Here is a 25503-nt window from a genome sequence, read left to right on the forward strand (position 1 = left end):
GGGTTCTGTAATGGGTTGACTGGCTTCCCTGATGATTCTCCCTTCCCTCCAGCAGCAGTTGCAAGATGCCCATCGACACCTCAGGGAATCAGGCACTTGTGGATTGGTTTACAGCAGCCATCGGGGCAGTTTGGCATGATCAGGGTGATTTACCATACTTACCCACTAGCTGGAAAACATGTGCAGAGCTCCAGGAGGTGTCACGGGAACTGGGCATGAATAATATCATCTATAGTATGACCTCCATGGCCCCAGTGAGGAGTTGTTGACCATAGGCATGAGAAATCTCACGCTCCGTACAGCTCCCCCATCTCTCCTTGGGTCCCTAGTGACTGTCTTGCCACACACATAGTGGAGACTCATTGTGAGGCTACTCATAGTATAGCAAATCTGGAAGCTGTTGAAACAATAAGAGCACGAAAGGAAGTACAGGTTACGACTGAAAGGAGAGGTGCAAAGGGCCTGTGTAGGTCTTGAGGACCCAGATTTTGGTTGGTTTGATAAAGGATGGGGTAGTGAAAGAAAAACTTGATGGGTAGCCCATAGGATCTTGTTAGAACTGTGGCATGAATTAAAGCCAGAGTAGCGCTTCCAGCTGCTCAGGTCCAGGACATGGAAGCCGGAACCAAAGCCACATTTCCTGCCTGTGTCCCCTGCAAGACTTCGTGGGGACAGTACTCAGGATCTGTCTGGTCCTCAGCCCCACAGGGGGACGAATGGGTGTTGCGGCTAGCCTGAGGGTTGGGATGAACACCTTGGGGGATCGGGTGGGAACTGGAGGTCCCATGTAGAATTAACAAGTTATTGTTCACCTATGAATGAGCAATGTGTCTTGGTGTTGTTGGACTGAGGAGCTGAATGTTCTGTGATTTCTGGCAACCCTAAGCATTTGCTTGGGACCCTGCTGTGATAGATGGCTATGGGCATAAGGCAATTAGAATAAAGAAAGCCCCAAACCCATTGGGGATAGAGTCTTTATGCCAAAAGTAGTATCCTGTGTACATCTCTTCCATTCCTGAATCTGTTTGGGGATTGATTTCCTGCAGGGCCTGTGGTTACAGAACACTGCAGGTGAGTTCAGACTGAGGTTATGTGTAGTAAACTGAGTTCTGAGGGGACATGATCAGCACCCACCAGTAGATCTGCCTGTACCTCAGTGGGTGACAAATGCTAAGCTGCATAAATTACCTGGGGACACAAGGAAATTGGAGGTACTCTATAGGAGTTGGAGAAGGTGGGCATCATAAAGCCCACTCATAGTCCTTTCAGTTCCCCAGTGTGGCCAGTGAAGAAGCCGGACAGCTGTTAGCGCATGAGTGTGGGTTACAGGGAACTGAATAAAGTCACACCTCCTTTGCAACCTGCTCTCCCCTCTCTAGCAGCCCTTATGGACACCCTCAGTAATGAAGTAGGGACATATCATCATATTGTGGACCTTGCTAATGCTGTCTTCTCTATTGACATAGTGCAGGAAAGTCAAGAACAGTTTGCCTTCATGTGGGGAGCCTCGCAGGGGTCATTCACAGTCTTTCCAAAGGGATAGGATCTGATTCTCTTGCAGATTTAGAATGGGCAGTTCCTAGGCTGCTGCAACATCTACAGGAGAAAGCACAGGCTGTGAACTGCACCAAGGTTCAGGGACCTGGTTTGTCTATGTAGGTCTTGCAGTTTGTCTATGTAGACCTTGCAGTTGTCTCATTGGGTAAAATGAAGGTTGTCCCAGAAGCAGTCATAGATATTTCCAGGCTTTCTCTACCACTACCACTGTGGCAGGATTACAACAGATTTTGGGGTCTGTTGGGCACTGGAGAGTATTCATTCTACAAATTCTGGAGCCTTTATTCCTGTTGGTGGTAAAGAGCATCAGTTGGGTCCAGGGTGAAACATGTGCAGCTGCTTTTAGTGCTGGTGAGCGAGTAGTCAAGGCCATAGAGGCCTTGAGTGTAATGGAGTCACCAAAGCCCTGTGTACTAGATATTCATGTAACTGAAGACTGTTAAGGATGGGGCCTTTGTAGTAGCTTGAATGGACATGCCAACCTCCTGGATTCTGGTCACAACTAGGAAAAGGAGCAGAGGTCCCGCACACCTTGAAGGAGAAGCAACTGGGTCTTGTGTACCTTGCCTTTCTGGCAGTGGAGCCCATCACTGGAACAGCTCTGACCATGGTAATAACCATCTATCCCATCGTGGTGTGCATGCAAGATTGGACCCAAAGCACACGGAGTGGCATTGCACAGATGCATACATGGGCCATTTGGGCATCATATTTAATGCAGTGTAGTGCCCTGTCTTATCGCCCCTTGTATGGAGAACTCTAACGCTTATTGTGGCCAGTGACATATACCAGTTGAAAACAGGAAGAACTTGTTATTGAGCTATTGGTAGCCAAGAGTTTTTCTGAGAATGGAAAAGCCCCTGTACCTGAAGTTGCTTTGTATAGAGACGGCTATGGTCATGGTCAGCCCCAAAGTGGAGGGCTGTGGCTTCTCATCCAAAGACTGAGACCATGTGGATGGAGGACATATTGGGGAAAAGCAGTCATGCGGCTGACCTGGTGGCAGTATGGCTCCTGACCACCCAGGAGTCCCCCTCTATAGTTTTCTGCGCTGACCACTGAGCCGTCTATTGGGTCTTCCCCCTGTTTCTACTGACATGATAACATGCTGACTGGATGCTTGGTCACTGACCCCTTCAGGGGCAAGTGTTATGGCAACATTTATGGGTGTGTGGTCAGGCTGAAGCAGTTACTGTATGTCATGTGACTGGCCATTTGCCTTTCGCATCCCTGGAAATGATGAACCAGACACATTGGCCCAGGTGCCTTTGCTAGAAGGAAAGCCTGCCTCCGATGTGGCCCAGTGGGTATATCAGCATTTGTTCCCTGTGGGTCAAAAGACAATGTGGGCTGTAGGCCATCGGGGGGCTTGGCATTGCCCTTTGAAGAAGTCAGCAGAGCCTGGAAGGAGTGCCTTGTGCACTCCAAGAGGGACTTACACTGAGTTATGCAGCAACGTGTGACAACTTTATAAGGGCCGATACCCCTTGTCAGGTGACAAATGGACTATATTGGGCCACTGCCTGTGTCAAAAACACCCCAATATGCCATAGGTTGTGTGGACACAGCTATTGGACTGTTTGCTTTTCCTGCATATTGTGCAGATCAGCACTGAAAAGGTCCTAGAGGGTCTCTGTGCAGCCTGTGGTCACCCTTGGTTGATGGAGAGAGATCCAGGCACCCACTTTACTGGACTGCATGACGAGAATGGGTGCAGCAATTAGAAAAAAGTGCAAGTTTCATGTGCCATACAATCCTACCACAGCAGGTGTGATAGAGAGGTTCACTGGTTTGTTGAAGTCTGGTCTGAAGTCAGACAGAAATAGTCTACAGGGCTGGTCAGTTCGCTTATGGACAGTGCTATGGCATTTGAATGAGAAGCTCCAAAAGGAGCCTTAAGCTCTGTGGCATGCTGAGACACATTGCTGCCTCTCCTGCACAACTGTATGTGCCAAACAAAGAGTAGATATTAAAGCCAGGATATGGCCGGAAGAGCAACATCCTGCTGCTGGCCCCAAGTGCATTAACCATTAAATGCTGGAGACTGTGTTGAGTGGACATGGCTTTGAATATTTTGACAAATGTAACAACAGTGGTTGGCCCTTCTGTCACCTTGGGGAAAAGGCCTGGAAGCTGGCCTACTATGTGTTCTTGGAGTAACAGTCTTGCGGCCCCCAAAGATCACTGTGGTAAGAGCATCTTACAGGGTAGTTTTATTTCATCTTTATGGGCAGTGGACATACCACCCATATCCCTATGTATTACTCATCTGTAACTCCCACAGGGAGGTGGGTGAAAGTCTGTTATAGTAGATGAGGTCAGGATCCCATTTCTGCCACTGTCCTATCACAGGACCACTCTCCTTCATACATTGCACCTGATGGACAAAATTTACCTATGCTGGTGTCATTAAACATGTACCTTCTCTCCCTTAAGGGTATTTTCTTGTAAACTCCCTGTGTTGTGTACCTGCCCCCTGGCTGCAGCTGCTGTGTGGTGATTGCTCTGAACTCCCTACGCATTCAGCTACTGCCTGCCTGTGGAATGGGTGAGCTAGGGACTAAATCTGCATAGGACTTTGAACTAGGTGAATTCTCTAGCTTGAGGAATATCATGATTTTATTGCTGTTGATGTTGTATGTTATTAGTCTGGTTACAGTGCTCCAGTTTTCTCACACAGGGGCCATTGCGGAAGATGGGAATTAGTTGATTGTGAGGCAAGATTTCTGGATGGGTATGCTGTGGGTAAAATTACAACATTTCTGTAGTCTCCAGCCCGGCCTCAGGGCATCTCCACATCAACAGGTGTTTCCAAGAGGTGGAGAGAAGTAGTCCATCTCCATACAATGGGTAGTTACAGGAGAACTAGGGCATATCTGGACTGGAGAGGTTGTGTGGCACCCCTTTTTGCAGCTGGGTCATGAGAGACATGGGTGAGTAGAAGTGGAAGGCTGCTTGTAAGCAATAGAAGGGTTTCTCCCACTTTATTTCTCCCTTTGACTGCTTTTGGTTTCAAAGGTGAATTGCCCCAGACTAGGAAAATATCTCCTCCTGGGAGTTATAGTCAGAATGTTCCAGAAGGTTCCTAATGGAAAAACTCTTGACTGACTTCTACATAGGCACCTTGGACAAACCTGGGCACAGCACTCATATGATCTGGGTATAGAGGTGGACAGGCATGCTACCCCAAACCAGCACATGCTAGCGATGGCTCGGTGTACAGTGGAGATCCTAGGCAGTTCAGCTGAAAGTGTTTTGGGAGGGGATCAGAGGAGAAAGAGGAACCGCGAGTCATTGGCTTGGCTGTGGGCCCATCTCCCTGCAGAATGGATTTGGTTTCCCTAAGATGCAGTGACTTGAATAGGTTAACTGTTTCTGGGGACGAAAATGATCTTTGTGCTTCCTTAAGAGAAACCCAAGAAGGAGAGTTAGAGAAAATAGGCCCTGTGATTAGACTTTCACTGTGGGCAGGGTTCATGCCCTGGTGGGAGTCCAGGTGTGCTCCAGGTGGGAGGGGTATGTATGAGCTCTAACTGTGCCAGACCGATGATTGGTGGTTTCATTTCGTGATTCTATAATCCCTAAATCTGCAAAATATCAAATTTATTGGTTCTGTTCCATGTCAAAGTCAAGAAATGCTACATGTAATAAGCTATCATATTTAAGCTATGGAGAAAAAATAGATTTTTTATGATAACAGAACACATTTACAGACCAGAGGCGGGGATGCAAAGGTCCTAACATAGAAATTTATTTTACTCCAATATCAGTTTAGACAAACAAGTTAGGGAAAGGAAATTCACAGCCCTGTTGAGGCTGAAACTTGCAAGGTCAACATCCCTTTTAAAAATCAGGGCCCTACCCTTGCTTCAAGGGCCATCACTTTCCTTTCTAATAAGTTTGCATACGTCTAATGAAAAATAATTATGAAAGTTGGACCCAGTCCATGCTCATACTCCCCCAAATTATCTCAGATTCCTTCATGGATATATATTTCTTACAAAGGCGCACTCAGAATTTACACTTTGCTACAGTTTTTGCCTCAAACAGTTTGGTGTTAAAGAAAGCACACCTATGCATTCTCTCCTTGGTTTCCTGCAGGTTATAATACGCAAGGTTGGTGACCTAGGCATCAGGCCTGTTCCATGTAGCCTGCAAAGCTGAATGTCATTTCTGTCTGGCTCATTCTACACTGTTTGCTGACCCCTGAGTAATCCTGTCCCTTATGTTGGCCTAACCTTTAGGTCATTAGCTCCCTGAGCTGGTTGGCATGTGAATAATCAGCACAAACAGACATTTGTGAAGAACCATTTATTCATGTGAGATGTTCATTAATTAGTATCATCTTTCTACTTTTTGATCCCTTTTATCACAGATGAATTACTAAAGACTTCACAGAATTGATATCCCACTTACAGTGTGTACTCCATCATTCTTATTGTGTTTTGAGCTGGGATATTTTTGACAGTATTCATGTCCTTTTCGTCAATCACAGCGTACCACATACTTCCAGCCATGCAGGCAGCTCTACACAAGGTTCCCATTGTACAACATTATTCTCCAAAATAAACTCTCCATGAGGGCCTTCAACATTTGATGGCAAAAGGGCCAAGTACACGGGGGTCTCTGCTCCTTCCTCTGGGCTTTTCAAGGCCTTGGGTCCCCCCATGTCAGTTCTGACCCAACCGGGACAGCAGGAATTCAGGAGTATCTTGTCCCCTGTCCTCTGCTCACTCAGTTTCCGGGCCTGGATTCTGGACAGGACTGTGAGGCCGACCTTTGACACTGCATAGGGAAAAATTTCACAGGAGGCCAGCCCTTCTTCAAGTGCACTCCATTCTTTGTAACTTCCACGAACTTCTTCATGAGCCCCACCAGCTCCTCCTCTGTGATGGTCTCACTTGTAAACTTCTGCTGCAGTTCTGGGCTATAGTTTTTAAAGGCAACCAAGCTCAGTGTGCTAGAGAGATTCACCACTCTGCCTAAAATTCAACACATATGAGTAAGTGGAAAGTCGTGCATAAGAATGATAAATACCAAATATGTCTGGGTTTTGTCCTTTGCAAGATCATTACTAGCTGCTGTGAGTATTAATGAGGACTGTCTGATTAAGGACATGATGCCATCTTGAAACCTGCCACAATTGTCACTTTGAGATGTCAGAAGTGTTCTCATGGGAGGGCAGTGCTATGATAATGTGTATAATGAACATGCTAAGGGTTGAAAGGAGGTGCTCTTTGCATTCATGAGAAGACAGCTTTGTTCCCCCTGAGGCAGCTTGGGTCCACCTGTGCACCTTACAGTCACAGGGTCCGTGCTCTGTGAACAGGTGTCTCCTGACCAAGAAAGAGCCGATGGGTTTAGTGATGGCGGTTCCAAGGTAAATGCACAGCACCTGGTTTGGAAGGAGGCTGCTCTGCTCCAGCCGGGGTAAAGAACACAGCTCAGTGGGCTGAGTGGCATGCTTTTCTGTCTAGTTTTATGAACTCGTGAGTTGTGACTAGGGGCCCGATAATATGGTCGTGGTATGGGGGAGTGGAAACGTGGACATTTCAAGGGATGCTTGAAAAAGGAATGGCCTGCTGCCCCATGCTGCCACATGATGAGGCTTGAGCACATCGTGCCAAATTACAGAAGCCGTCACAAGAATGTATAATATGATTCTACTTACATGGGATGTCCAGACCAAGAATATCTTGACACAGAATGCAGAATAGTGCCTGCTTAGGGAATGTGGGAAAAGATCGTGGATGGCTAAAGGGCCCAGGATTTATTTTTGCGGCACTGCAGTGCTGTAATCTTGAATGTGTTGATGTTTCCACAACTGAGCATGAATATTAAGCATCAGTGAGTTGTAGTTAAGTGGGTGAAGTGCAAGGTATGAAAATTATATTTCAAAAAGGTGTTAAAAGTGTAAAGCAATTGTTTCTCACTAATAATTTTGGAAAATATACTAGGTATTCATAAAAATGAATTTATATGAACAGTTATAAAAATTAGTTTATAATTTTCATATTCAAATAAATTTGTAACATATTATAACAAAGTCATGAGAACATACCACCAAATAGAGACAGGGAAGGCTGTCACCAACAGAGAATGTTGATCTCCAATCCCACTAAAGGAGTTGTGGGGCAAAAAAATTAAGTAAAAATGATAATTCATGGCAATATGACCCACATTAAATAGTCTGTAGAGACACTTAAAGTGAATGACATAAACCTTTAATTATTTTCAAAAATCTTCTAAGATGAATAATTTAGAACCAGGTTGATATTTGTGTCCTTCCATTCCCGTAGATCATGTAAATTGTAAGAATCAATTGAATCTATGTGTCAAATGTTGTAGAACCCACCACTTAGAGGTCCTACTAGAATATACGTCATTTTCTAAAATACTGCTTAGCCACTCATAAAAATATAATACATGTGTCTTGACTTCAAATTGCAAAATACTAGAGGGGATGTAGGAAAATAAAGCAGCAGGAGAGTCAGCCGGAGCGGGTGACTGGAAGAGGAGAATGCAGCTGCAATCACAGACTCACACCAATTTCCCCCATGCCTTTAGTCTAGGCAGGAGATGGAGAAACTCTAGCAACTCTCTCTGGGCTGTTTATACTGTATGAAGTAGGGATGACCTCTTCTCTATTCAGTATCATCCATCCCAGGAGGTCTAAACCAGCTGTGAAAACACTTGTCTGTGTGCACTGGGGAAGCCTGAACTGGGAGGCCACAGGGCTTTGTGGTAAATTCCTGGATGTGGGGCTGCATCCAGGTCTCTCTTCCCCCAAGCTTTTCACCCCACTGGTCACACTCCCAAGGGGGACAGGGGAGCCTTCTGGGGGTGTCCCCACACAGCTGGGTGAGACTGTGGTCCCTTGTGGTCTGACACCTCAGGACAGGAAACACACACAGAAGCTGGAAGCACTTGCTGGAGGTTCCACAGCAGGAGTTGCATCCAGATATTTCTTTGGAGTATGCTCATGGCTGCCACAGGGCATTTCATAGACACTCTACTAGCCTGAGCAGAGCCAATCCTCCACAAAGCGCTATGGGCCATCCAGGCATCATTTTGATACTATATGTGTTTGCTTGTGTCTGTGTGTGTGAGAGAGAGAGAGAGAGTGTGTGTATGTGTATGTGTGTGTGTGTGTGTGTGTGTGTGAATGTGTGTATGAGGCACTTGCCTTTTAACAGTCACTCTAATGGTGGCAAAAGCATGACACCAATTTTAAAAGAATCACTTCTCTGGTGGTGCTAATACTTAATGCATGCCATCCATTTTACAAGATCAATAAAATTATTCTAGGGAAGCCACGTTTTCCATTGAAAGGGTAAGTAAATGGAAACACCGTGGTCCCAAATAAATTGAGGCCTTCAATGGACTGACCCTCTGGCCTGGCTGGGTAAGGCTTCACCTGACAAATGAGACTCTTGGCATAAGAGATTTGAGGACCTTGGAATACTTGGAAGAGCAATCAGGTTGGAGACCACACGTCCAAGTCTGCATCCGGCTGTGCATGTGACCTTGAAATCCCTTGAGACCCCATGTCTTTTTCTGGACAGTATATAAAATACCCAGCCCTCTGCATCAGGACATATCCACCCACCCATCCTTCTAAACCACAAATTGTCAGAAGTGGAAGAGACCTTTAGCAATGTGATTTTCACCCCAGCTTCCTCCTGTGGATTTTTCACACCACAGGAAGTTGAGAAGCAGCCCTTCTCAAACCAAATTTGATTACAGATTCCTTCCTCAAAGGATTACTTGGTAACTGTAGCCTTAAGAAGACCATTTATGTCCTCCTAGACATCTTTAAGCTAATATTTGATGCACCAGAGTGTCAGGATTTCAATGTAGGTATTACTGAGACATATTTTCCCTTCTGTTTTCAAAATAAATGTATAATATAATTTAAGAAAAATAGGACAAACTGCCTAACATTGTTCTTCAAATTCAAAATGGCGGCAAGTTTATGCGAACAGGGAGGATATTGCTGTATTGGTTAAGCTCTGTCATGGGTACCTGGACATTGTAGATTCTTATATTTTATGAGGTGAGTTATTTCAGAATACCTCTTGTTTAAAAAAAGAAATCCACATGCATTCTTCCTCAGTGATCATCAAGGTCACCAATCTCACCCCCTTCCTCTTTTGCCAACAAAACCCAGATGGAACGGTCCTCTTCTGGAAAGTCTCTACTGCCCTCAGAGATTCTGTTGAAAAACTTCAGGACTTTGCTTCACACCCTTTTATCTGGTGTGGGGGGGAGAGGCAGTATTTGCTTTTGGTTTCCTAGCCGGGATTTCTCCCAGACTCTTTACTGAAAGTGAGGTAATAAAGTCAGGATTCCATTAACAATGTGGTGGCCTTTCCCCTGAAATGATGGCAGAACTCTCCTACTTCAAAAGTTTACAAAACCTTGCTCTAATGCACAGAGTATTTCATGAGTTCCCATTTCCACTATCTCCCGCTTTAGAGAGGCACTGTTGATCCTTTCATTTAAGGCTGATTTGGCAGGTCAGGAGTGTCATCTGTCCTCCAAATGTGACAAGGACAGAGCCTGCAACAACTCCTGCAGGTCAGTTAAATAAAACAAGCAAAAAATCAGCCAGAAGTCCTTAGTATGCATATTAACAGGAATACACACAGGATGTGTGGTTGTGGCACAAGGAATTCCATCCTGCTCCCAGGTGCTGGGGTGAATAACAGAGTCAGAGTGCCATTCAAAAGAGCTGCACTTTGAGGCCTGACTGAGCCAAATCATGAAGGTACAGTAGAACTTTCCCGGAGGACAGTACGGGGAACTGGGCAGAACCCAGAACAGACTGTACATGCATATTGTCAATTCCAAGCCAGAGCTTTAATCTTTCTCAAAGTATCTGCTTGTCTTATTTGGTGTGTTGAGTGGGTGGTGTTTCCCCATCCCTTCCCACACCTTGAGGTAGGAAGTGGAAGAGTTCACCTCCTAAGTAACATGATAGTTTGTTTTGTGTGGAATATTAGTCCTGGTAAAGGAGAATTAACACAGGCCGGGACAAAGGCAGGTCAGATGAGAGAGAGACCTGCAAGCCATGCTGAGGGCCTGGACTTTGCTCCTAAAGCACTTTATGGAGGGAGTAAGCATGCAGAGTACAGAGATGCTCAGGAAGGAGTGGCCTCAATAGGAGTTCCAATTATTAGGATTCCTTATTAGGGTTCCAAGTGCCTCAAATGACATCCGAGCATCTGTTGTAGAGCTGGGGGAGGTGGCCTGGGGACAAACTCAGGTGGCTAATCCTGGGGTCTGGTTAATGATAGTAGGAGGTGGTTATGGTGAGCGCTAGCATCCGAGGGGGCGGATCGAGTCAGAGTCCAAAAGGTTTGGGTAAGGGTGAGTGTACTTCAAAATGTATTATGTAAGGAGGACTCTAGGGGAGGGATGTGCGTCAGGACAATATTGACTGACAGTAACAGATAATTGAGTGTCAGGAGCTCTGGATAAGTTCTAGGCAGCTGACAGGGTTTTGGAAGGCCTAATAAATTGGGGTGGAGAAGGCTCTGTTTGCTGGAATAAGATTACAGTAGAGACAGCTGGGGAGGGCAGAGGGCAGGAAGCCATGCTCAGGGACCTGCAGGCGTGAGGGGCAGGGAGCAAGTGAAGGGCCCACGGGACAGCTGGACTGAAGAGTTGAAGAAGAGAAAGAGCAGTTGTGCCACGGAGAGAATCACCGATGGCCACTGACCAGTGTGTAGTCCTGGGAGAGGGGCCCCTGGCCCTGAGGAGACACACCCCGAGGACCAGTGTAGCAGAGCGGGGAGAGGGCGCAGGGCTGGGGACGAGGTCAGGGGCAGTGGGGCCCGATCCTGCCAGAGACGCTCCTTGGGGTCTGCTCACCAGACTCACTAGAGGGGTCTCACTAGAGGCAGCAGCTCTGTGCAGACATCTTGGGTACCAAAAAGTTGGTTTTCATTGTCATTTCTGCTTGAAAATGTAAGCTTGTCCGATCATCTGTTCTTCCAGGAGCAAGAGAAAGGAGTTACTAAATAGTAGCCATGTGGGATAATTCTGCAGAAAGATGGACTATTTTCTTGCCTGTGAAATGTGGTCAGTTGTACATAAGGTCTGAATTCTGATAATAGTATTGTGTGAAGGTCAATTTCATGGCTCTTTAAAGCTACAAAGTGTGTCAGTTGGTACCATTAGAGAAGGCTATGAGAAGTGTGCAGGATGGGATCTCTGTGTGTCATTCTTTTAAATTTCTTGTTTATTTTAAATAAGTGAAAAATGTACCAAACTGCTCCCCAGTCCCATTAACAGAAACTACAGACACGTGGAGGAGGCCCTAAGAGTCAGCTTCATGATAATACAAAGATCCTTTGCCTGAAAGCCTTGTATATCTTGGAGGAGTTGAATGTCCCTGACACCTGAAGGGTGACGTCTTTCCCTAGGGAGCCCGTCTGGATCCCGCAGGATGTACTGGTCCCACTGCAGTGGCTCAGGAGAATCCCCAGCCCACCTTGGCTGGACACCCTTACCAAGGTGTCCCTTCCCAGCACCCAGCCCGTTCCGTACCCTTAATGGCGATTACCGCATTGTTGACCAGGACGTCGAGTCCCCCATACTCCTTGAGTAGGAAGTCCGGCAGGGCCCGGATGCTCTGCGGGTTGCAGATGTCCAGCAGGTGGAAGCGCGGGCTCAGGCCCTCCGTCTGCAGCTGCTGCACGGCCGCATGACCCTGTGCTGCGTCCAGCGCCGTGAGCACCACGTCCCCTGAGAACTCCTGGCACAGGCTGCGCACGATGGCCAAGCCAATGCCCCCGTTGGCCCCAGTGACCAGCGCCACTCGGCTGGAGGATGATATGGCTGGGCTGTGTGGGGGTGATGGCGTTTAAGGCAGACGGGCCTGCTAGCCTAGGACGTGGAGGCTGCAGAGGCCTGGCACAGTCCAGAGAACATGCTTTATAAGGGCTTCTGGGAAACAGCGCTGTGATTCCTAGAGAGAGAAGCCCCGCTTGCGACCCTCCCTCCAGGAGGAGCCAAGTGTCCCGGAAGGATTTGTCCTGCCCCCTCCCTTGGTCGGCCTCTCCAGGTGAGGCTCCCTGGGCCCAGCAGGACACAGCACTCACGTGATCCCACTTCAGAGCCAGTAACACATTCTGGGTGAAGAGGTGCGCTTCCCCAAAGCAGCACAGGTTGGCGAGGGCTCAGTAGGAGGGTGAGAGTCAGGGCAGGGGAGGGACACTGCTTTGGGAGGACCCCTGGGGTGTGGGAGCAGAGTGATGGCTGGGTCGGGCCCATCCCCCTGCAGAGTGGGTTTGCTTGCTCTTCCCCAAGAGGCAGTGAGGTGACTTGGGCCCGGGAAGCGGTTCTGAGGACAGTGAGCCCCGGGCTTCCTTAGGAAGAGAGAAAGTCAGCAGACAGAGTTAGGGACAGTGGGTCCTGTGATGGGACGTGTGCTGTAGGCGGGGCTTGTCCCGCAATGTGAGTCCAGGTGCCCCCAGGTGGCAGGGAATGTGTATGAGCTCTGCCTGGGTACTAAGCCTTTGACTGGAATGTGTCATTTCATGGTTGCATGATCCCTAGGTTTGGTACATGCCTAGCTTTTCCGTTTTGTTGCAGGTGCAACTTAGTAAGTGTTACGTGTAGTTAGGTGGTATTTTTAGTGAATTAAGGGGAAAAAAACCATGTTTGTGGGACCTGAATACATTTGCAAGCTAGCAGTTGAGGTGATCAGATATTGATCTAGACAAAAATGTTCCTCCTATGGTAATTCAAAAAAATATATTCAGGGAAGGAACTTCACAGTCCTGTGCAGGTGGCACTGGGATGGTAAACTGTCCTTTACAATAAAGCCTTGCCCTTATTTTTTGGGGACCATCACTTTTCATTCCCATAAGCCTGACATTCACTGGTGAAGAGTGAAAATAATCCTGAGAGCAGAGGCATCTTTTAGTCTTTTTTTGGGTCCCTCTGTGAAGGAGAGCAGTGGGGTGCCCTCTCCGAGGCCCAGAGGGGCCGGACTTGGTGGGTGGCAGGGAGCAGCTCCCTATCACTGCCCTGCTGTGTTAGGGCCACGCCCAGGCTCTCACGTTATCGCTCGCTTTCCCTTCCCGTGTGCTTCCAACGTTTGCATCTGTGTCCCTGCACTTAATCTTCACTGCACTCCTATGACCATCCTGCCCATTTTCCTTTGTCCTTTTATACTGAAATATAGCTTGATAAACGATATGGGTTTCAAAAATAAAACATAGTTATTCAGTTATAAACCATGTTATTAAATGCTCACCCAACTAATGTAGTTACTATCTGTCAACATAGAAAGATGTTACACAACTACTGACTATATTCTCTGTGTTGTACTTTCATTCCCATGGTTAATTTATATATGATTGTGATTTTGTGCCTCTTTATCTCCTTCTTCCATTTCACCCACCTACCTCAGTCTTCCCTGCCATGGTACCCACCAATTACTTCTCCATGTCTGTAAGTCTCTTTCTGTTTTCTTCGTTTGTTTTTATTCATTTATATTTTCCTATGTAAGTAAAATCATAGGTTATTTGTGTTTTTCTGCCTGGCTGATCTAACTTAGCATAAAACCCTCTAGGTCCATCCATGTAGTTGCAAATGGCAAGAATTCCTTCTTTTAATGGCTCAGTAATATTCCACTGTGTATATGTACCACTTCTTAATCCATTATCTACTGGTGGACATTTTGGTTGCATCCCTGTCTTGGCCACTGATAACGTGGCAATAGACATAGGGGCGCATGTATCTTTTCAAATTAGGGATTTGGTTTTCTTCAGGTAAATCCCTAGAAGTGGAATTACTGTGTCTTTAGGCATTTCTAATTTTAGATTTTGGAGGAACTTCCAAACTGCTTTCTGTAGCAATTGGACCCATTTACATTCCCACCAACAAACGGAAGGTTCTCTTTTCTCCACATCCTAGCCAACAGTCTTTATTTCTTATCTATTGGACAGTGACTATTCTGACTGATGTGAGATAATGTCTCACTGTGGGTTTTATTCGTATTTCCCTAATGGTTAGCGATGTGGAGCATGTTTTCATGTGCCTGTTGGCCTTCCATATGTGTACTTTACAAAATTGTCTATGCAGGTTCTCTGCCCATTTGTTTATTGGGTTATTTGGTTGTTTTGATGTTCATTCATATAAGTTCATTAAGTTATTTGTATATTAGCCTCTTAACAGATATGTCATCTGGATATATACTCCCATACAGTAGGTTGCTTTTTTATTCTGATGGTTTCCTTTGCTGTACAGAAGCATTTTGATATAGTGCCACTTATTTAATTTTCCTTTAGTTTCGTTTGCTAGGGGAAACATCAGAAAAACATTTCTCATTCTGATGTTCAGGAGATTCCTGCCTGTGTTTTCTACTAAGAGTTTTCTGGTTTCATGTCTTATATTTGGGTCTTTAAAATAAGCCGTTTTGTTTTTTCTTTTACGTATAGTTTAGACAGTGATCCAGTTTCATTCTCTTGCATAGAGTTCTCCACTTTTTGGATATTCTGTTCCTTTGTTATGCATTAATTGAATATATATGCTTGGTTTCTCTGTTCATTCCATTGATCTATATGTCTGTTCTTGTTGCCATACCACACTGCTTTTATCAAGGTAGCTTTGTAGTATTGCTTGAAATCAGGGACTGACAACCCCAGCTTTGTTCTTTCTCAAGATTGCTTTGGCTTTTCAGGGTCTTCTAAGATTCTTCCATGTAAGTTATATGATTATTTGCTCTAGTTTATTGAAAAAATGCTATTGGTATTTTGATAGGGATTGCACTGAATCTGTAAATCGCTTTGGGCAGGATGGCTATCTTGACAATATTAATTCTTCCTGTCCATGAGCAAGGGATAGCTTTCCATTTATTTGTGTCTTCTTCAATTGGTTCCTTTAGTTTTCAGAGTACAGGTCTTCTGCCTCCTCAGTTAGGTTTTATCCTTGGCATTTTATTATTTTTGATTCAATTGCAAATGGTTTTGTTTTCTTGATTTCTTTCTGACAGATCATTATTAGTATAAAGGAATGCAATCCATTTCTTTATATTGATTTTGTATCCTGCAACTTTACTAAATCCATGTATTTAACAGTGTTTTGGTGGAATCTTTAGGGTTTTCCATATATAGTATCATGTCATGTGCATGTAAGGACAGTTTTATTCTTCATTGCCAATTTGGATGCCTTTTATCTCTTCTTCTTGTGTGATTGCCATAGCTAGGTCCTCCAGTACTATGTTGAAGTAAGTGTTGAGTGTGGGCATCCTTGACTTGTTCCTGGTCTTAGAGGGAAAGCTTTCAGTTATTTTGCCACTGAGTATGATGTTAGCTGTGGATTTGTTGTATATTGTCTTTATTACGTTGAGGTACTTTCCCTCTACATCCACTTTATTTTTATCATCAATGAATGTTGTATCCTGTCAAAGGCTCTTTCAGCATCTATTGAGATGATCACATGGCTTTCAGCCTTCCTTTTGTTGATGTGTCATATCACATTGATTGACTTGCGAGTATCGTACTATCCTTGCATGCCTAGAATAAATCCCACTTGGTTGTGATAGATAATCATGTGATGTGTTTCTGAATTTGGTTTGCTGATATTTGTTGAGGAGTTTTGCATTTAAATTCTTCAGGGATATTGGCCTGGAATTCTCTTTTTTGGATTCTTATTTTTTGTTTTCCAGTAATCTGTCTGTTCAGATTTTCTGTTTCTTCCTGGGTCAGTCTTAGAAGATTGTACATCTCTAGCGATTTGTCCATTTCTTCTAGGTTGTCCAATTTATTGGCATATAGTTTTTCACAGAATTCTCTGCTAATTCTTTGTATTTATTCACTGTCATTTGTGACTATTTCTTTTTGTTTCTGATTTTGCTTATTTGTGTCCTCTCTTATTTTCTTGATAAGTCTGGCATGGAGTTTGTCTAGTTTCTTTATCTTCTCAAAGAACCAGATCTTTATTTCATTGATTTTTTTCTATTGTTTTCTTATTCTCTATTTCATTTATTTCTGCTCTGATCTTTATTATGTCCCTCCTTCTACAAACTTTTGGGTTTTGTTTGTTCTTCTTTTTTTTCTAGTTCTTTTAGTTGTGAGGTTAGATAATTTATTTGGGATTGTTCTTGTGTCCTGAGATAGGCCTGTGTTGCTATGTACTTCCTCTTAGAACTACTTCTGCTGCATGGTACATATTTTGCAACATTCTGTTTCTGTTGTTGTTGTTGTTTTTGTCTCCATATGTTGGATTTCCTCTTTGCTCTGTTCATTGATACATTGATTATTTAAAAGTATGTTGTCTGGCCTCAATGTTTGTGTTTTTTCTGTTTTTCATCATGTAATAAATTGCAAGTTTCATACCATTATAGTTTCAAAAGATGCTTGATACAACTTCAATCTGCTTAAATTTGCTGAGACTTTTTGTCTCCTACCATGTGATTTACTTTGGCATATGTTCCACATGCATTTGAGAAAAGTGTGTATTCTGCTGCTCTGGGGTGGAACATTCTATATATATGTCTTAAGTCCATCTTGTCTAATGTGGTTCAACATCACTGTTATTTATTTTCTGTCTGGATGATCAATGCAGTGATATAAGTGGTGAGTTAAATCTCATACTATTATTATGTTACTGTCTATTTCTCACTTTAGGTCTGTTAGTATTTGCCTCATATGTTTAGGTCTCTTATGTTAGATGCATATATATTTACAATTGTTATATCCTCTTGTACCAATCCCTTTATAATTATGTAATGCCTTTCTTTGTCTGTTTAGTTTCATTCTTTGTTTTGATGGCTATTTGTCTGATAAAAATATTTCTACTCCCTGCTTTTTTCTTCTCTTTTATCTGTGTGAAATCTTTTTCCATCTCTTCACTTGCAGTCTATGTATGTCTTTCGGTCTGAAATGAGTCTCTTGTAGGCAGCATGTAGATAGGTCTTGTTTCTTTATCCATCCTGCCACCGTATATCTTTTGATTGGCAAATTTACTCCATTTACAATTAAAGCAATTATAAATAGGTATGTATTGATGTCATTTTATCAACTGTTGTTTCATTCTTTTTATAGTTCTTCTATTTTCCTTTCTTCATCTCTTTTACTTCTATCTTATTATATTATTGTTTTTTTAGTGATATGCTTGGATTCCTGTATTTTTATTTTTTGTATATCTATTACAGATTTTAGGTTTGTGGTTACCATAAGGTTTATATATTGTTTCCTATACATGTAATAGTTGATGTTAGGATGTTGTAGCTCAGTTTTGAACACATTCTGAAAGTACCTCTTTTTTGTTCTTTTTCCTTGTCCACATTTTTTGTATATGATGTAGTAATTGACTTCCTTTGTGTATTGCTTAACTAATTTTGTGTATGGTTGATTTTACTACTTTTGTTTTCTGAACTTCATACTTGCTTTGTAAGTGGTTAAGCTGCTACCTTTACATTAATTTTATTATCATTGATGAAAAATACTTAACTTTAGGAACACTTACACCTAATGAAGTTCCTTTAACATGTCCTGTACGACAGGTTTAGTGTTCATGAATTGTTTTAACATTCATTTACCTGGGAAACTTTTGATTTCTCCTTCAATTATGAATGATAACCTTACTGGGTAGAGTAGATTTTTCCCTTTCAATATTTTGAATATTGCAGGCCACTCCCTTCTGGCCTCTAAAGTTCCTGAAAAATCTGCTGAAAGCCTTATGGAATTTCCTTTACCAGGAACTGTCTGCCTTTCTCTTACTGCTTTTAAGATTTTCTCTTTATCTTTTGTCTTTGCTATATGGATTACTATGTGTCTTGGAACTTCCTGTGGTTCATCTTCTTTGGGGCTTTCTGTGTTTTCCTTCCCCATATAGGCAAAGTTGTCAGTTACTATTTCTTCAAATAGACTTTCTACCCCTTTGCCTCTCACTCCTACTCCTGGGGCCCCTATTATATAAATATTGTTCCATTTGGAGTTGTCATACAGGTCTTAGCATCCTTCTGTGTTTATAAATTCTTTCTTATCTCTGTTCCTCAGCTTGTGAACTCTGCAGTTCTCTATCTTCCATCATGCTGATTGTTCCACTGCCTCCTGTAGCCTGCTATTCATACCCACTACTGTATCTATCTTTTTGGTTATTGTGTTCCTCAGCTCTGAATGGCTCTTTTTAATTTTTCTATCTCTGTTGAAATTCTCTTTGACTCCTGAGTTGATTTCCATATTTCAGTGGGCATCTTTATGACTATTATGTTGAATTCTTTATGGGAAAGATTGTTTATCTCCATTTCACTAAGCACATTTCCCAGTGTTCTATCTTGGAGAATATTCCTCTGCCTCTGCACTCTGTCTGAGTCTCTGTGTTTCTTCCTTTGTATTAGATAGAAGGGCTGTGTGCCTTCTGGTCTAGAAAGTAATGGCTTTAGGAAGTAGGTATCCTGCAGTGCCCAGGAACTCAAAACCCTGTGCTCCCAGAGCCTGGTTCTGTGCTGCATCTGAGCAACAGTTGCTTTTGGTGGAGTGTTGGCAGAGCCCATCTTGCTGCCTGTCTGCCAGTAATGGCTCATCACCACAGCTGGCCTCTGCACGCCTTTCATGTGATGTGAAATGCTTCTGCTGGGATTCATTTTGGGCATGGCTGTCCTCTGCCTTCAGTCAGCAGTGGTGGCCTCTGCTTGGCTGAGCATGCCAGGAGCAACCAGTTTGCAGGGCAACTCTTGGGTGAGCTGGTGAGACAGGTGGAGAGTTTCAGAGTTGGCTTCTGAAAGTGTCTGGCCAGTTGGGTAGGAAAGTATTACCTGCCTTCCCTTTTAACTCTGGAAAGAGCTCTCTCTAACCCCCATGCCTGGGACACTTCCCTTAGCTACAAAATCTTTCAAACTTCCACCTCTCTTTTGTGTTCTCACAGGACCTAGAGAGTGTCCCAGTCCTCCACAGGCAACAGGAGTCTCAGCCCCCACAGCCCTTAACTCTCCCTGCTCTCCATCCCAATTAATTATCAAACACTAATGCAATGTGGAATCCCAGAGGACATCTCTAGGGACTGGTGTTACAGATACGCTAGTTTTCATGCCCTCCCCACTCCATTCCTCTTACTCATGCTTATGGTCTGGGATGGGGGAAGCACTTGTGTCCAGTACAATCACAGCTCTTCCCATTTATCCTTCTCAGTGTTGTCTTCTCTTTTTTGCCAAGTGTAGATGCTTTGTTCTGCAGTCCTCAGGTTATATTTGAGGTAGTTATATTTGATGAAGTTGCTTTCTCCGTGTGTATGTGGGAGGAGGTGTCTGCCATGCCCTCATACACCACCATCTCCTCTGCTCCCTCCAATTTTCCTATGTTAAGGAAACAGAGGTACAGTAAGATGCAGTACTGAATTAATGTGGCACAGCATGGAATTTTTGTTTCTGGGTGTTTCTGAAAGTTTTCAAGCAGAGAAGTTGAAAGAATAGTATAGTACACACATACATATTCATCACCTAGGTTCAACATCTATGAACATTTCACTGTGGTTCTGTGGTCATCTGCTTTATATATTTTGCTGACTGCTGAGAATGTTGGAGACATTATGACACTCACCCCTGTATAACTAATATATTCACATTGAATGACTTGAAATGATTCTTTCATACCCACTAATACCCAATCCATATTCAGTTTTCCCCATTGTCTCCAATTTCCTTGTATCTTTCATCCAAGGACCCACTCACATTTTCACACATTGCCATCATTTTCTTCCCAGTGGGTTTGGTGTTTAAATAAACCACAACTGATAGCATCCATTCCTGGTGTTATTCATTTAGTACTAGTGGCTGCTAAAATAGAGCAGCTGGGCTTACCCAACAACCCTCATTTGTTTTTATGTTTTCTGTAGGTTCTCTTTTGCTACCACAGATGATCTGAGTGCAATAAGATCATGTGGCCTATAAAGGTGAAAATACTGTCTCTCTCTCCATAATGTTTACCTCTCTCTGAATTATTCTGTCCTTTCTCTACCTAACTTATTTTCGGTCTACTAGATAACTGAGCTGTTGGCATGTAAACAGTCACATAAGTGGACATTTGTAAAGAACCCTTTATTCATATCAGGTTGTCATCCATCATGTCAAGTTTCCCCTTAGTTTCCTCCTATATCACAGTTATCACAACTCAATAACATAGAAGTACCCAAGTCAAAACAGTACTCCATATGCAGAAATGCACTCCTGGTCTTCCTTATTTTTTGAATGGGGATATTTTGGACCAGGTCAAAGTAAGTGTCTTTGTTCAAATCAGGACATTGCACATATTTGGGTCCATGAAGGGAACTCTGATAGGAGTGTCCCCATCGTTCAACTTTCTTCTCCATGACAAACAGTACATGAGCCCCAGCATCTGATGGCAAAAGGGCCAAATACACAGGGGTCTCCACTCCTTCTCCTGGGCTTTTGATGACCTTCTATCCTCCCATGTTCATTCTCCCCGACCCAGGGCAGGAGCCTTCAGAAGGATCTTGTCCCTTTTATTCACTCAGTTTCCTGGCATGGATTCTGTACTGGACCATGATGCTGAGCTTTGTCACTGCATAGGTGGTGGTGTTCGTAAGAGGCCAGCCCTCCTTCAAGTGCACTCCATTCTTTGGGTCTTTTATAAAATTGTTCATGAGGCCCAGCTCATCCTCTGAGATGGTCTCACTTGTAAACTTCAGCTGTTGTTCTGGGCTGCAGTTTTTAAGAACTACCAAGCTCAATATGCCAGAGTCATTCACCACTCTGCCTAAAATTCAGCACATGTCGTTATGTGGAAAGTCTGCACAAGAATGATAAATACCAAGATATTGGGGTTTTGTCCTTTGGAGATGCAATTACCAGCTGCTATGAGCATTAATGAAGACTGCCTTGTGAATGAAGGACAGGATACAGTCTTGAAACTTGTGTTATCCGTAGTGTCTTAGATGATGTCAGAGAAATGCCCTCAAGAGGAAAGCAGCGCCCAGAAGTTGCATAAGTAAATGAGGAGAGTTTACACAGAAACATACTAAGGAGATATAAGGAGAGGTCATTGCATTCAGGAAGAGATAGCCTTTTCTCCACGAGCTTTTAGCTTTTAGCATGACTTGAGGATCTAATGGCACATGGCACAGTGCTCTCTGAACATGTGTGTGATTACCAACAGACAGATGATTGGTTCATTGTCAGTTCCAAGATGAATGCACCGCATCTGGTTGGAAGGCTGCCAGGGTGCTCTAGCAAAGGGAAACCAAATCAGCTCAGAGGGCTGGATTGCATGTTATTTTCTCTATGTTTGGTTTTTATCAAATTGTGACCATTGACTAATGACCCTACAGTATGGTCCTGTAGAGTAGCAATGAAAAGGTGGCCTAGTAAGGGATACTCTAAAAAGAAATGATGTGCTGATCCACTCTACAACATGGATGAAGCTTGAAAACATTTTGGTAAAGTGGTCAGTCGCAAAAGACCACATGCTATATGTTTCTATTTATATGGGATGTCCAGAACAAGAACTGTAGATACAGAATGCAGATAGTGGTTGCTTATGGTTTGGGATTATAGGGGTAGAGAGGATTGAATGTTAATGATGTAAGGTTTCTTTATGGGGTGATAAAAATGCTCTAATCTTGAATGTGTTGATGGGTGCACAACTTGTGTGCATTTAACAAACACCACTGAGCTATGTAGTTTATATGAATGGAGTACATGGTGTGGGAATTATATCTCAAGAAAGCAGCTAAAAATGTAAAGCCATGACACATTTGTTAGTGATTTATTTTGCAAAATATAGTTAGTATTCATAAAAATCTTTTCATATTTACATGTTTAAATTAGTTTAGTATTTTCTACTTAAAGAATATTTCAAACATTATAATAAAGTCATAAGACCATTTCACAAATAGGAGAGAGGGGAAATTAGGAAATTCTCCCTTTTTAAGGTAAATATCCAGGAAAGGTTGTCCTTATTAGTTAATTTTGAGCTCAATCCCACTATAGAAGTGATAATGTAAAAAGAAAAATTTCAATGCAAAAGGTAATTTGTTGTATTATGATTTTCATTACATGATCTTCTGAGATAAAGTGAGTTATAGTGTCTTATTAATCTTCCAACAGTCTTCCAGGATGAACACTTGTTAGAAACACACTGCTATTTCTAATACTTCCTTTCATTGATAACATCTAATGGTACAGTAAGTTGAACCTGTTTTCAAATATTTTCCTAAGCACCACACAAAGGTTAAACTCATAACTGTAGAATTAATTTATTTTCAAAAGATTATCAGCTTCTCTCATCATAGGGATAATGCATATTTCTGGACTCAAAAAATGCAAATGTGGAGGTGTGTGACAAATAAATTAAAAAATGGATAGTAGGAGAGGAAGCCAGAGTGGGTAACTGGTATACCACAAAGCAGCTACAATTTCTCATAGGTTCTTGAAATCATTTTCTCATGCTCATTTAGTATGGATAGAAGATGGAAAAACTCTACTAACTTTCTCTAGGCTGCTTATAGTCTGTAACAATGTGATGACCTGTTCTCTATTCTTTATCATCTCTCTCAGGACGTCTAGATCAGCTTTGAAAATACTTATATGTATATACTTTAGAAGCCTGAAAAGGGAGGCCAAATATCTTTGTAGGTAAATTCCTATATGTGGGTGCTGCATCCCAGCCACTCATCTCAGAGCCAGTCCCTCACTGACGACAAACTCAAGGGGCCAGGGAGTCTCTTGGGCTCCTCCCCACACTGCTGGGCAAAACTATAGCCCTTTCTGGTCTGACAACTGGGAACAGGGCACACATGCACAGGAAGCAGGAAGCATTTGTTGGAGGTTACACAGAAAACCTTGGATACAATTGTTTTGGTCACTAGCGAGCAGACACGGCTCTCAAAAGGCACTTCAAAGACACTGCATTGGAATAGCACAGCTAACGCTTTAAGAAATGTTGTGGGCCATCCTGCCTTATTGGGCTAGAAATGTGTGTGTGTGTGTGTGTGTGTGTGTGTGTGTGTGTGTGTGTGTGTATACGCATGTGCATGTATGAAGCAGTGGCTCTTCAGCAGTCCCTCCACTAGAAGAGAAAAGTATGACACCCATCTTGGAAAGGACCCTTTCCCTGCTGGGGCTTACAGTTGATCCAAGCCATATATCCATGACCAGATAGTTATTTTAAGGAAGCCATGTTTTCCTTTAAAAGTGTAAATAAATGGAAACACATAGGCCATGAATCAGGGTTTAACCCTCAGACCTGCCTGGGAACCTTGTGAGGATGACTGTCCCCTGAGGGTTCTGCCTCTGGCTCTCTTCGTCTCTCCCCAGATCTGTTGCTCACAGCCAGAGCCGAAGCAATCTGGACAAACAAGGGGTATTGTAGACCTCACCCCGCCTCTAGCATCGAACACCAAAGCTTCACTCAATCCCCACAATCCATTCAGGGGTGATAGGTCTCTAGACTTCTTCTCCTTCCACATTCATCTAGTTCTCCCTAAGTCCATCTTTTCTAATTCTACAGGTACCTGTATTTAAGTCTCTGGACTGATGAAGGGTTTTGAAGAAATACTTCAGCATGAAAATTGCTTCCTGCAGCCCTTGGGGCTTCCCTGAGGCACCTGGGACCCTGTGCTGAGGAGACTCTGGCTCCTGTCAGGCTGAGCCCTTTTGCTGCCCATCACTGCAGTGTGCCTGGACAAGGCTTCACTTACGGATCAAGATCTTGGCATTAAATACTGGAGGACCATTGTGTAGTTGGAAGAACAATTTGGTTGGATGCCACATATTTATATTTGAATCCAGTCTTATACATCAATGTGTGATGTGTTGTGCCTCCATGCCATTAATTGGGACAGTATAGAAAATGCCAGCATTGCATCAAGAAAATGTCCATATAACCACCCATCTAGAACCACAAAATATGAGAGCTGGAAGATGCCTTTACTACTGTGATTTTCACTCCAACTGTGTCTACTGGTTTTACAGACATAGGAAGGTGAAAGTGGTACCTTCTCAAACAATGTTGAAAACATTTTCTTTATAAAGATTATATGGTATGTGTAGCCTTAAGACCTTTTATTTGTACCTAGTACTTTCTAAGCTGTGATGACAAGAGTGTCCAGGTTTCAGATGTTTACTTGATTCCCCAGAGATAGTTTTCCCTTAATATCTTTTCAAAGTAAGTGTACTGTATAATTTCAAGACAAGTAAGAGCCTACCAGCATTCTTCAAACTCAGCATAAATGTGATTTTCATGGAATGAAAATGAAATGTGATGGCAAACGGCAAAGGGATTTGAGAGGCCTTGATATTGATTGATGGTTAAATTCTGGGGCGGCACCTGAACAGTGTGGATCTTACCTTTTGTGTGGTTGGAGTGTTCCAGAACAACTTTTTAAAAAAATGAATAAAAAAGTAATCCACATCTATAACACCTCAGCTCTCTTACCATTTCATTTTACTCTTACCATTGCGCCTTCCATTCCAAAAAACAAACGAACATTTCCCATTTGGGTGTTTTCTGCTACTCACGTAGATTCTGTGGAAACCACTCTAGATTGTTCCTGTGTCCTTGTTCTGGGATACATGCAGGGAGGGACAGTGTTTGCTTTTGGTTACCTTAGCTAGGACTGCTCCCAGATTTTCTCCCCAAAGAGGGCAGAGGAAAGTCAAGATCACAGGAACTGCTGTGGCTGCCCTTCTCCCTAAATAATGGGAGAACTCTTCTATTTTAAAGGTTTGAAAGCCTTGCTCTTATACCTATAATTTGCATGTATTTACATTTCCCTTAACTCCAGCTTTCTCTTTTTTTTTTGAGAGGGCATCTCTCATTTTTATTGATCAAATGGTTGTTAACAACAATAAAATTCTGTATAGGGGACTCAATGCACAATCATTAATCAACCCCAAGCTTAATTCTCAACAGTCTCCAATCTTCTGAAGCATAACGAACAAGTTCTTACATGGTGAACAAGTTCTTACAT

The 25503-nt window shown here is 43.2% G+C and overlaps 1 protein-coding gene and 1 long non-coding RNA gene across 4 annotated transcripts in view; one reads left to right on the top strand and one right to left on the bottom strand.

The window, feature by feature from the left end:
* Positions 1-24958, top strand: part of LOC140848375 (uncharacterized) — a 127295-nt gene extending 102337 nt beyond the window's left edge. For all 3 annotated transcript variants that reach the window (XR_012129144.1, XR_012129143.1, XR_012129145.1), the window contains one exon: positions 24042-24958. This is a non-coding gene — a long non-coding RNA (uncharacterized lncRNA). The remainder of the gene's footprint in view (positions 1-24041) is intronic.
* Positions 4172-12427, bottom strand: LOC108389208 (carbonyl reductase [NADPH] 1-like; the record flags this gene model as incomplete). The annotated part of the gene is made up of 2 exons (XM_037014649.2): positions 4172-6539; positions 12112-12427. Coding segments are annotated over 2 exons (564 nt in total), but the record flags the coding sequence as incomplete, so codon positions are not given.
* Positions 24959-25503: the final 545 nt, after the last annotated feature.

The sequence above is a fragment of the Manis javanica genome, chromosome 3 (genome assembly GCF_040802235.1).
Source record: "Manis javanica isolate MJ-LG chromosome 3, MJ_LKY, whole genome shotgun sequence".
Lineage (NCBI taxonomy): Eukaryota > Metazoa > Chordata > Mammalia > Pholidota > Manidae > Manis > Manis javanica.